Raw genomic sequence first — 13,373 nt, forward strand, 5'->3', positions numbered from 1 at the left:
CTTCCTATATAGTGTGGTGCTCTCATTCCTTTAACAGGCCTTCCTATATAGTGTGGTGCTCTCATTCCTTTAACAGGCCTTCCTATATAGTGTGGTGCTCTCATTCCTTTAATAGGCCTTCCTATATAGTGTGGTGCTCTCATTCCTTTAACAGGCCTTCCTATATAGTGTGGTGCTCTCATTCCTTTAACAGACCTTCCTATATAGTGTGGTGCTCTCATTCCTATAACAGGCCTTCCTATATAGTGTGGTGCTCTCATTCCTATAACAGGCCTTCCTATATAGTGTGGTACTCTCATTCCTTTAACAGGCCTTCCTATATGGTGTGGTGCTCTCATTCCTATAACAGGCCTTCCTATATAGTGTGGTACTCTCACTCCTTTAACAGGCCTTCCTATATAGTGTGGTGCTCTCATTCCTATAACAGGCCTTCCTATATAGTGTGGTGCTCTCATTCCTATAACAGGCCTTCCTATATGGTGTGGTGCTCTCACTCCTTTAACAGGCCTTTCTATATAGTGTGGTGCTCTGATTCCTTTAACAGACCTTCCTATATAGTGTGATGCCCTCATTCCTTTAACAGACCTTCCTATATAGTGTGGTGCTCTCACTCCTTTAACAGGCCTTCCTATATAGTGTGGTGCTCTCATTCCTTTAACAGACCTTCCTATATAGTGTGGTGCTCTCATTCCTATAACAGGCCTTCCTATATAGTGTGGTACTCTCATTCCTTTAACAGGCCTTCCTATATAGTGTGTTGCTCTCATTCCTTTAACAGGCCTTCCTATATAGTGTGGTGCTCTCATTCCTATAACAGGCCTTCCTATATAGTGTGGTGCTCTCATTCCTTTAACAGGCCTTCCTATATAGTGTGTTGCTCTCATTCCTTTAACAGGCCTTCCTATATAGTGTGGTGCTCTCATTCCTTTAACAGGTCTAGGTGAAACATCAAGGTTCGTTACCCCCAGACTATATATACACACACCAGAAGATAATTGGTAACAAAAACCTGTGATACCTCTAGATCTGTCGTCAGCTGTTCTGGTGTAGAAATGTATATCCCGTCTTTGACTATCAACACATTTTTCAGTTTATAGTAATATATCTATACAAATATAAGTATAAATTAATATATTAATGGATATTTAGGGTATATGTGAGGTGAATATGTTTTTTCAAAGTTCTAACCAAGACGTACGTGTATCAATGTAAAGAAAAACACATTCAGTGTGTATCTGTAGTAAGTGTGATGATTTTCGTTAGAGTTATCCCCCTTGTAGTAACGTTAGGTTTACACTTGCTACTTCTGTGAATTATATTCGATTACTAATGAGCAGATGACTTAAAGTGATAGCCAATTATTTCCAATTATTCTTTTATTAATGAGAAAGATAATTTACTCTGTAAAGATGATTATATTGGAATGTAGTTGTTGATTCTTTAATAAATTGTTTATTTAAACAAATGTCTTTGTACTTGAGCTTCACAAGACTGCCAGGTACTCAGAAGCGGGTTACCACTAATACTCTGTGGAATAAACAACAACATCACCACCAACATCATACTAACAAATAACCATAAATCCACAGTCCGTCGGATGGGACTTAAAGCGGTGGCCCGTGTGAGAGTATCCAACTTGCACAATAAAACCCCTTTATGACTTTTCGGAAAAGAGCAGACGTGATAACGCCGGCTCAGAGGTTGGAGTTAGGGTAACATTAGGAAAATATTTATTAAGTAATTTCGAGGGACCTCCAAAACTCAATCAACAATCCGAACCCTTCTCCCTCTCAGTCCTGACACCGGTTTTCTTGCCGTGTCGTGCTGAATATTAGGCTAGGTGTACAATTAAGAACGGGAGTCGCCTTCTAAATTTTAGTTTTTAGATCAGGTCAAGTAGAATAGACGGTCCCCTCTATTTCATCTCTACATCCAACTCCCTCCCATCAATCCTACTTTTCCGCTCCTACTCTTTTTCCTATCTTTTATCGTCCGTTGAAAGACCGCAAGGTCGTAAAAGTGGACGTAAGACCTGTTACAATAAAAATAAAATAATACTCTGGGTGGGAAACTCTGTAGAATATTTTGAACAATATTTACAATATTGATAAAAGGCTAAAGCAAAGGTATACCATTGTGCAGAGTACCAACGCCAGAAGCTCCTGTATACGGGGTACCAGGTACTGTCATGTGAGCCAGGCACCAGCCCTAAAGAACAGAATTCCTTGACTCCAGTACTACAAGATTTGTTGACGAGGACTAGAAAAGGACGTAAAAGAGCCAAATCAAGCAAGTCCTTGATGAGATCTATCTACCTATGATGTTTCATGTTGATACCTCCTATAGTTTTGTGTTATGCTCTGGACGTACAAAGCAGCAACTATACGCTCTCCCTTTGGGGAGCATAAAAATACAATAGCATAGCCAAACCCTTCAGACTAAGCTTCAGCACTATTGCAGCCTATCACAAAAACAAGCTCTCATCCATGGACGCTCCTAATTCAATACATTGACGGGAAGTAAACATAATCGGCTATAACACTGTCACAGAATCTACAGTTGTATACTTGTGTTTTTCAGTAATGTCACTATTTAGGGTTGGTCAAGATCCGGGTTTTCTTTAACACCTTTTCCAAACATATTGACGACGACATAACAGTTACATCGAACAAATCGATCGATGACATATTTGTTTGTCTAAAACGACACAAATTACCTACTCTATTCCGTCAGTGTATGTCATGACTTAGCTTCAAGATGACCCCAACCATATTGTCTGTGGTCATCGATTGTTGACCAATCCTGTGGCGTCGTTGACACATCAGTAGAAGATTAAAAGCACACCTGTTGGAGTCGCTTCAAGATGGGTCCAAAAGTAAAGAAAATTCTACCATTAAGAAAAGATGCAAATGTCAATTAAGTCAGTAATGGGTAACTTTGATGCACTGAACAACCCTCTCTGCTGATTATCAATAATCGAAGCGGGTTCCCATGTAGCGCTCGGTATGGGTTCGAAACAGGGAACGGGTGCATCATCCAATCAATGGTCTGACCAATGAAATACCTTCTTTCAAAAGAAATATTATATATACAATATATGGCCAAACGTGGTTTGGGACCATCGTCCTTCTGCTATATGTATATATAGATACATGTGGAGCGAACATTATATGTATTGAACGTGTTTAGTGAGCATTTATATGTAGTTTGTTTAATGAACTTTGTATACCAGTGTGTGGTGACACCGTGTGTCCATTGCACACTGGTGTGTAGTGTGTTTAAGTGTGTATTTATGCGAAGATCAGTCTTGCTCAAGTCCGAATCTGTGCGAAAAGGCTTGCATAACACTTTCCTATTGTCCATTTGGACTGTGTTCTGTCTGAAAACCATATGACAATTTTATGAAAGATAACTATTTTTTACTATTTAAGTTTCCACAAGGAAGTAGGTTACATTGTTATCCGCCAAACCTGTACAAAATCCAATTAGCGATCACGTGACATGAAACCGAAAGTACAACCACATGTATGAGGTTACTTCCTGTTCATGTGACAGGTTGTTGGAAAAGTGGAACCTGTACGGGCGGGGTTATCAGTTGATATAATGACGGGACTGAGGAGTCTAATGACCAGTCTGGCGCTGTGTTGGACACTGGTTACTGTGGACAGCATGGGATGTCTGTCTGAAACCGGCAAGCCTGTTGATTGGTGAGACACAAAAGTTTCTGCCACTCATCTAGTCATGCCACTACAAACTACATAGCGGTATACTTACTTACATACATCGACGTGATTTGTTAACTAATAAGTATATTGATATTTATACAACTTTGTATCATTATCTCTGAAGGTACAGAGTATAATATATACAAGGCACAGCGTTACAAATACAAAGGAAACACTACAATACAAAGACTTTGTGTGAAAATTGTCTACATGTTTTGGCTGCTATGCGACCGTCATCAGGACAAAAATGTCTCTGTAGGTACATTGTATACAAGGTCTTATGTATCATTATCTCTGTAGGTACATTGTATACAAGGTCTTATGTATCATTATCTCTGTAGGTACATTGTGTACAAGGTCTTATGTATCATTATCTCTGTAGGTACATTGTATACAAGGTCTGATGTATCATTATCTCTGTAGGTACATTGTATACAAGGTCGTATGTATCATTATCTCTGTAGGTACATTGTATACAAGGTCTGATGTATCATTATCTCTGTAGGTACATTGTATACAAGGTCTTATGTATCATTATTAGGTCGTATGTCTACAAGGTAGGTACATTATCTTGTACATTGTATACAAGGTCTTATGTATCATTATCTCTGTAGGTACATTGTATACAAATGTATCATTATCTCTGTAGGTACATTGTATTATGTATCATTATCTCTGTAGGTACATGTATACAAGGTATGTATCATTAAGGTCTTATACAAGGTATGTATCATTATCTCTGTAGGTACATTGTATACAAGGTCTTATGTATCATTATCTCTGTAGGTACATTGTATACAGTGTCTTATGTATCATTATCTCTGTAGGTACATTGTATACAGTGTCTTATGTATCATTATCTCTGTAGGTACATTGTATACAAGGTCGTATGTATCATTATCTCTGTAGGTACATTGTATACAAGGTCGTATGTATCATTATCTCTGTAGGTACATTGTATACAAGGTCTTATGTATCATTATCTCTGTAGGTACATTGTATACAAGGTCTTATGTATCATTATCTCTGTAGGTACATTGTATACAGTGTCTTATGTATCATTATCTCTGTAGGTACATTGTATACAAGGTCTTATGTATCATTATCTCTGTAGGTACATTGTATACAAGGTCGTATGTATCATTATCTCTGTAGGTACATTGTATACAAGGTCGTATGTATCATTATCTCTGTACTACAAGGTCTGTGTATATGTATCATTATCTGTAGGTACATTGTATACAAGGTCATATGTATCATTATCTCTGAAGGTACATTGTATACAGTGTCTTATGTATCATTATCTCTGTAGGTATATTGTATACAAGGTCTTATGTATCATTATCTCTGTAGGTTCATTGTATACAAGCTGCCTGTCTTGCCTAAGAATGCTAACTCTGTCTTACAAGAAGGACTTGGCTTCTACTACATGGATGATAACTCTCCTACCTGGATGTTGTCTAAGGTTGGGATAAATGGTAGCGTTACCAACCCTGTGTATAACACAGTGCAGCAGATCTACAACCAGCCAGTAAGTATGTGTAAAATGTAATCAAAATCACTTAAAAATCACTGTCATATTGTTGTATGTTTACAAGGATATCTGTCAGTGTTGTATGTATACAGGGATATCTGTCAGTGTTGTATGTATACAAGGATATCTGTCAGTGTTGTATGTATACAAGGATATCTGTCAGTGTTGTATGTATACAGGGATATCTGTCAGTGTTGTATGTTTACAGGGATATCTGTTAGTGTTGTATGTATACAGGGATATCTGTCAGTGTTGTATGTATACAGGGATATCTGTCAGTGTTGTATGTATACAAGGATATCTGTCAGTGTTGTATGTATACATGGATATCTGTCAGTGTTTGTATATACAAGTATATGTCAGTGTTGTATGTATACAGGGATATCTGTCAATGTTGTATGTATACAGGGATATCTGTCAGTGTTGTATGTTTACATGGATATCTGTGTACATGGCATGCACTATATATTGTGATGCTCAGTGTGGTCTGTTTTTATCAGGAAGCTAAAAACTTCCCCTGCTTAGTTGTATTTTTTTTACACCACTCATGCAACATGCACAATGTGGGATGCTACAAGGTATCCCTGGCTGTAACTGAACCCAGCCATCAAAATTTTCTATCCTTTTTTTCACAGAAGAACGAAAATTACATGTATATGATGTACAATGACCAGACACCTTCCTCAGAGAGTCTCAACCATGGACACACTAAAGGTATATATAGAACTATTCACATAGATATATGTAGTACTATCACAGTTACCTCCCTTAGGGAAGATTTTTCTGACAGACAGAACAGAATTCTCTTTATATACTAAAAACATACATTTATATTTCTGTATAAGGTATGAAATAATTGTTAACCTTGAAACGTTAGTTTGTTCACTCAACCATGTCTGCTAAATAGAACAGGAAAAGTAAGAATTCAGATAATTTTGTCATGGTTTTGATTTTACCTTGACCAAAGCTCTGTTGGAAATTATTTTTTGGAATATGGTATACTAAGTTCTGACATAAAGAATGTAAAATAGCCATCTAGAATATTAAGATTTGTTTATATTATGATGAAAACAGGAGTGTTGAGTTTTGATACTCAAGACGGATTTTGGTTGGTGCACAGTACCCCACGCTTTCCACCTAACAAGACCAGCAGGTGGGCGTGGCCTGAGAGTGCCAAGGATTATGGGCAGGCATTTCTCTGTGTTACCTACCCAACTACCATGATGGATAAGATCGGTATGTACTCAACAAAATCAAGTCAGTTATGTTTTGTAGAATAAGTGTTAATATTACTGTTTGTTGGATTAATTTTGTCCAACACTTTTCACCCTTTTATGGTTTTCATACAGTAGAAAAAAAGGATGAAAGCTTGAATATATTTTTTACAGCAGCTGTATCAAACAAAACAACTCAAAAAGAGCAGTTGTTGTATATTGTATCTCTTTTACTAAAGTTACATATTTGTTGAAAAGTTACATGAAATATAAGCTTTAAAGAGTGTTTTAGTAACTTTTGGGAAAAAGTACCATACGTAATGGCCTTAAGTGTGTGTTTCTCCTACAATTAAAAAGTTATTCTGATGATGAGGAAATGACTTGTACTCCACCCACACAATATCAGCATAAATAGTAAAAATGCCACCAATGAATATGCAAAACTGACATTTTATGGAAAATTGGAAATATTATAATATTTTACATAATATAACAAGTAATTAATGGGTTTATTGTTTTCAAAGCAATAAATCGATAGAAATCCATATGATGATTGAATTATTACTTGAACAAATGCAAGCAACTTTATTTGTGTTTTAATGTCATTGAGCAAATGAAGCAATCTTCATGCCGAATTGTCCTTTCATTCACCATTTACATAGGTCAAAGTTTACAATGTTAGCCAATCAAAACTTGTTTATTTTAATTGTTTAACAACAACCTCCTACACAAATGTATTGATATAGAAAATGTGTTATTTAGCATTAAGCTGTTTTGTGTAAATATTTACTTGATTTTGCTCATAAACAAAAAAAGTTTAGAAATACTGCTTTATTGAACACAAATCAGTAGAACACCATCCAATAAAGTATTTAACTCTTAATAAATATCTTCATACCTGACCCTGTTCACTAGAGGAAACAGGAGACATCTTAACTATGGGAACAATTAAATCTGTATTAGTGGTTATTGTTTAGTGAGATAACTGACCTGGTGGTTGCTGAATAGTTAGACAACTGGGTTAGTAGACAACTAGTTAGTGGTTAGTGGTTAGTGGTGGAAAATATTTAGATAACTAGTAAGTGGCTGTGAAATAGTTAGATGACTGGTTTAGTGATGGAAAAATATTTAGATAACTAGTTAGTGGTTGTGAAATAGTTAGATGACTGGGTTAGTGATGGAAAAATATTTAGATAACTAGTTAGTGGTTGTGAAATAGTTAGATGACTGGGTTAGTGATGGAAAAATATTTAGATAACTAGTTCGTGGTTGTGAAATAGTTAGACAACAAGGTTAGTGATGGAAAAATATTTAGATAACTAGTTAGTGGTTGTGAAATAGTTAGATGACTGGGTTAGTGATGGAAAATATTTAGATAGCTAGTTAGTGGTTGTGAAATAGTTAGATGACTGGGTTAGTGATGGAAAAATATTAAGATAACTAGTAAGTGGTTGTGAAATAGTTAGATGACTGGGTTAGTGATGGAAAAATATTTAGATAACTAGTAAGTGGTTGTGAAATAGACAACTTGGTTAGTGATGGAAAATATTTAGATAACTAGTTTGTGGTTGTGAAATAGTTAGATGACTGGGTTAGTGATGGAAAAATATTTAGATAACTAGTAAGTGGTTGTGAAATAGACAACTTGGTTAGTGATGGAAAATATTTAGATAACTAGTTTGTGGTTGTGAAATAGTTAGACAACAAGGTTAGTGATGGAAAAATATTTAGATAACTAGTTAGTGGCTATGAAATTGTTAGATGACTGGATTAGTGGTGGAAAAATATCTAGATAACTAGTTAGTGATTGTGAAATAGTTAGACAACTGGGTGAGTGGTTTTCCTGAAAAGTGTACCTAAAGCAAGACAAAGACAAGCCTAGTGCAATTTTTTTTGTTTTATCTTACAGGTGAACAACTTCTGTATAATTATCCCAAGATCTATGACAAATTTTTCCCAGCCAGTTTTGCCACAGAGAGCCCTATGATGAACAAGATTCTAGGGGATACACAATCACATGTCAGCCAGTTGCCGTGGTACCACAAAACAACGCTGGTATCAAAGGCTGGCCATCAGTTTGTTAGTTATGCCAAGTTTGGGAAATTCATGGCCGGTAAGTCTGCTTTCAGTTTGATGAAGACGTCTCACTTGAGAATTGACTATGAGCTAACTACCTCACATCTTTAGGACTATAGATGTCGAAATGAACCATGAAATGCAAAACTAGGCTTATAATATTGAAGTGAAATCAACGATGTGCTTTTATTTAGAAATTTAAGGAATAAACATGTCGTTGACCCTGACTGATTCGTGATCAAATAAAAGTTTGCTGTGTTCCTCCTTCTTTCATGACATGGATGTAATAAATGACAGGTTTTTGATGTAATTTTTACAATCAATAGTTTATGACAGTAAAAGTAATATTATATAACTATCTTGGTACACAGATTTGTATGACGACTTGGTGGCCATTGATCTTCATTGTGACATTATGGTAGAATCCTGGCAGAAAGGAGGTGCTAAACAGAATCTGCCAACCAACTGTTCCAGTCAGTACAAGGTATGATAACACCACAACTTCCGCCAATTTAAATGTATTCTAACACAGCTACAATGGCCGAGTAAAATGGAAAGAGAACCCCCTACCCAGAATAAGGTCATATCAACATCACAGCTCTGGCCTCATTAAAATGGGAGACAACACCCGACCAGTACATGGTATGTCCAACATCTTAAGTGTAGCAATAGTAAAGAGGGGAGACAACCTGTACAAAAATTCATGTTAAGTAAAAACTGTACAGAATCTCCTATCCAGTGCAAGTATTTGTTTATATCTGTTCCTGTTACTATGGAAACAAGTCTATGATATTTGTATGTATTGTAGGTGTATAATGTCCAGAACGTGACCTTTCCTGTCGGAGGTGTGAGTTTCTTGGAGACCAAGGACCATTCCAAATGGGCAGTGTCTGTAGATAAAGGAGAGTGGACATGTATCGGAGATATAAACAGACAGGTAAATTACAGGGGAACTTGTATATTTGTCAACACAGGTAAATTACATGGGACCGTGTATGTCAACACAGGTAAATTACAGAGGACCAAATATGTCAACTCACGTAAGTTACAAGGACATTGTACGTCAATACATATCAATTACAAGAGACCTGTCAACGTATGTAAATTACAAAGGACCTTGTTTGTCAACACAAGCAAATCATAGGTGATCTTGTTTGTCATCACAAGTAAATTTCAGGTGACCTTGTTTGTCAGTATGCATGATTATGAATTACAAGAGATCCCAGAGGGATCTTGGTACCCACCATTGTTTGAACATTATTTGTTCTTCTATGGGATCTTTTTCCTTCTTTTCTCTATCTTTCCTCTTTATTTTATGAAATTCGAAAATTCCTCTTTTGAAATAGTGATAATAATCTTTTTACTGTCAAATTTAGAAAGATCAATCCAGTACTTAACGAGATTTGTGTTAACAAACTTTTATTGTAAAACAAGAATGACACAGACATAGAACCATTTGAATGACCCACCATCTAATGATACTGGACAAACCAGACATAGAGCCATTTGAATGACCCACCATCTAATGATACTGGACAAACCAGACATAGAGCCATTTGAATGACCCACCATCTAATGATACTGGACAAACCAGACATAGAGCCATTTGAATGACCCACCATCTAATGATACTGGACAAACCAGACATAGAGCCATTTGAATGACCCACCATCTAATGATACTGGACAAACCAGACATAGAGCCATTTGAATGACCCACCATCTAATGATACTGGACAAACCAGACATAAAGCCATTTGAATGACCCACCATCTAATGATACTGGACGAACCAGACATAGAGCCATTTGAATGACCCACCATCTAATGATGCTGGATAAACCAGGGAATTTTCCCTTCACAATATTGATACAATACTGAATTACCCTACTTTCATACAAAATGTTTTGAATGAATTTGGTTTGACGTATTTGAACCCAAAACGAGTAGAACTACTATCAAGCAGATTTTGTAGGAGTTAGGTTTTCAGTTCTTCAGTGTAAAATTGATATGGTATATGATGTATCAAAATGATTGTTACTTTGTTACATCATGACAATTTTGCTTTGTAAATTTAGACGAATCACCATAAATACATAGTGAAACCTGGCAGATGGAAAAACATTGAATGCCAAAACAGAATTGGTGATCATTGTGCCACAAATTACTTAGATGATGCACTTTATCATTTGTTACACTACCAAATCGTGACTTCTGAATGAAAATTTTGAAAATTTTGCGAGCTTATGAATTCTACCAATGTGAAAACTTTATCAATTCTACTCAAGTTTGTCAAGGTCTTGTTTAAAATGTCTTTAAATTTGTCCTATATATCCATTGTATTTTTGTTGAATGATGTGAAAATGTTTTCTCTATTCATTGAATGATGTTAAGTTAAAACTGAGAAGTTGCAGCCCATTATATCAAAGGTTGTGAATTGATGTATTGACGAAACCCATTAGTGTAAGGAGAACAACTTGAGTACCTTTGTCTCTGATAGTCTCATGTCATTTGGTGCCTGTAAATTCCGATTCAAAATTAACGTTAGATACAGTGTTAATACATTGTTGTACTACTTTTGTATTTTGTTTCTTATCTCCTGTTTCAGCTTTCCCAGTTCCATAGGGCAGGAGGAACCGTATGTTTCCAGCATAAACAGGTTTGGAAAAGCTTTAAAGCATTGGTGGCGACCTACGAACCGTGCCCCAAGGAAACCTGGTGAATCATCATGGAACTAGGGGCAGATAATCAAAATTTGTCGAACATCTGCAACATCTGCTAATGTACTACTATGTAGCAATAGATTATTTACATATGCTGGACTGTACATAGAAGTTGTTTTTACTATGATTGTTCTGTATAGTCTTTAAATTTGATTAATTTTACAATTATTACCAAACAAGTTCTATCAATCACTCTTGGTGGCCCGGATGAAAGCATACGGGTGATCCTGCTGTGGGAGGAAACCAAAACCTGGGACAGTGATTCCATACGTTTTCATATCTGTTTATGCAATTGAACCCAGGACTACTAGTTAAAATTAATCATGTTACTATTGCACATCCAAACTATCATATCACTGTCACTTATAATAATGCATCGCCTTTGTATGGTTAGCAACACCTCAGGATCATCAGGTTATTTTGTGCCATCCTTTTTATCACCAAAGTTGATGAAATAAAATTGAACCTGGTATATTTTTTTACATCTTTAAATGGTACAGTATATATACATGTGGTGCAATAGCTTTGTGCTGTATATTTACAGCATAGGAGTGTCTTGGATTACTTCATGGGCATTCTTCTCACATTCCAGTTGCTACTTACCTATACACAGTTCGGAGGATATTCCAGGTGTTACTTGCCTATACCCAGTTCAAAGGGTATTCCAGTTGTTACTTACCTATACCCAATAGGCAGGGCATTCAAGGTGTTACTTACCTATACCCAATTTGGAGGTCATTCCAGGTGTTACTTGCCTATATCCAGTTTGGAGGATATTCCAGATGTTACTTGCCTATACCCAATAGGGAGGGCGTTCCAGGTGTTACTTGCCTATACCCAGTTTTTGGATGGTAATTTGTTCATATAGATACGTTCACAAATGCCAGTATATTTTTCTAAATATTATACATGTATACATTATCGATGTAGATTTTTTGCCCGGTGATATATTTCGCTGTCTACACAGTATGTATGTTCTCTGAAAGGTAATCTCTTTCTTCTCACTAGAATAGCACACTCTAATCTGTATGCTAATATGTCATGTTACCGTGAGCAACAGGTGGCGGAGAGAGTGAGGTTTAATCTCTGGTGAATATGTTCCTGTACAAAAAACATATTCCATAGTGAAAGATCTGAATGTAAGTTTATTACTATACAACATTGCTTATGTCCTTGTTCTTGTGTATTTGATGTTTGGTTGACACATGTTTATCGTAAAAAAAAAATCTGTAGTATATATATATATATTATTTTTATTGACTTTTGTCTCCCAGGTGGACCAATTATATATATATTTATATATTTGTATAATTTTTGTTCACAGTTTTCAAAACTTTTATAAATACAAAGCCATCTATGTCAAACTTATCTCATGAGAAATATACATTTTTCTTGGAATGTTTAAAAATGGAAATATTTTAACTATCTTTCAAACTGTGCACTGTCTCAATATTTGTAACCTTCTAATGCATGTTGACAATTTTTCATAAACTAATCATTATGTCGATTAGTAATAAAACTTAATTTTTCGAAATGTGGCTACTTTTACGTTTTATGTTTATATTTCCTTACATCCATTCAACATCTCATTCTTCATATCCTAATAACAACATGTGGAAAAACAAATATCAGAAAGAGAATAATTCAATATTTTATTTGTTATTTTCCCCAGCTTTTAAGCCTTCGTATTTGCATAATTACAAAATATAATTACATACATAGTGTAACATATCACATCAATTGAATGAAGACTTGTTGTACAGTTACCGGACAAGTTTTTTCAGAGGAATAAGTATTCCATGTGTGACACATGTAATTGTGTGTAATCTATATACAGATTTATACCGAGTGTTTCATGTGTTATCATCACTGTAAAGTAGTAACCTTATACTGGATATCAGCCTATCAGGTCACAGTACCCTCATTAAATATGCACATAATTTGCCGATAATCAAACTTGAACAAGGGGTTAAGGTAACAAATCTACCACACAAGTCTCATCATAATTAATTTGTTCCTTCAAAAAGATAATTTGCAGAAAGTGTTCAGTTGGAATGCTGAAAATTATCATCCAATCAGGTCTCAGCTGTCTCATAAAATATG

General features: G+C 35.7%; 1 protein-coding gene across 1 annotated transcript; it reads left to right on the forward strand.

The window, feature by feature from the left end:
• Nucleotides 1-2,863: 2,863 nt before the first annotated feature.
• LOC132554428 (plancitoxin-1-like) lies at nt 2,864-12,614 on the forward strand. Its single transcript, XM_060218748.1, has 9 exons — nt 2,864-2,875; nt 3,556-3,707; nt 5,079-5,256; nt 5,895-5,973; nt 6,334-6,495; nt 8,383-8,586; nt 8,921-9,033; nt 9,358-9,486; nt 11,156-12,614. Exons 1-9 carry the CDS (start codon nt 2,864-2,866, stop codon nt 11,267-11,269), a joined length of 1,143 nt encoding a protein of 380 aa, XP_060074731.1. The 3' UTR covers nt 11,270-12,614.
• Nucleotides 12,615-13,373: the final 759 nt, after the last annotated feature.

This window comes from Ylistrum balloti, unplaced genomic scaffold (genome assembly GCF_031769215.1).
Source record: "Ylistrum balloti isolate Yb309-2 unplaced genomic scaffold, AGI_CSIRO_Ybal_v1 Utg370402, whole genome shotgun sequence".
NCBI classification, from domain to species: domain Eukaryota; kingdom Metazoa; phylum Mollusca; class Bivalvia; order Pectinida; family Pectinidae; genus Ylistrum; species Ylistrum balloti.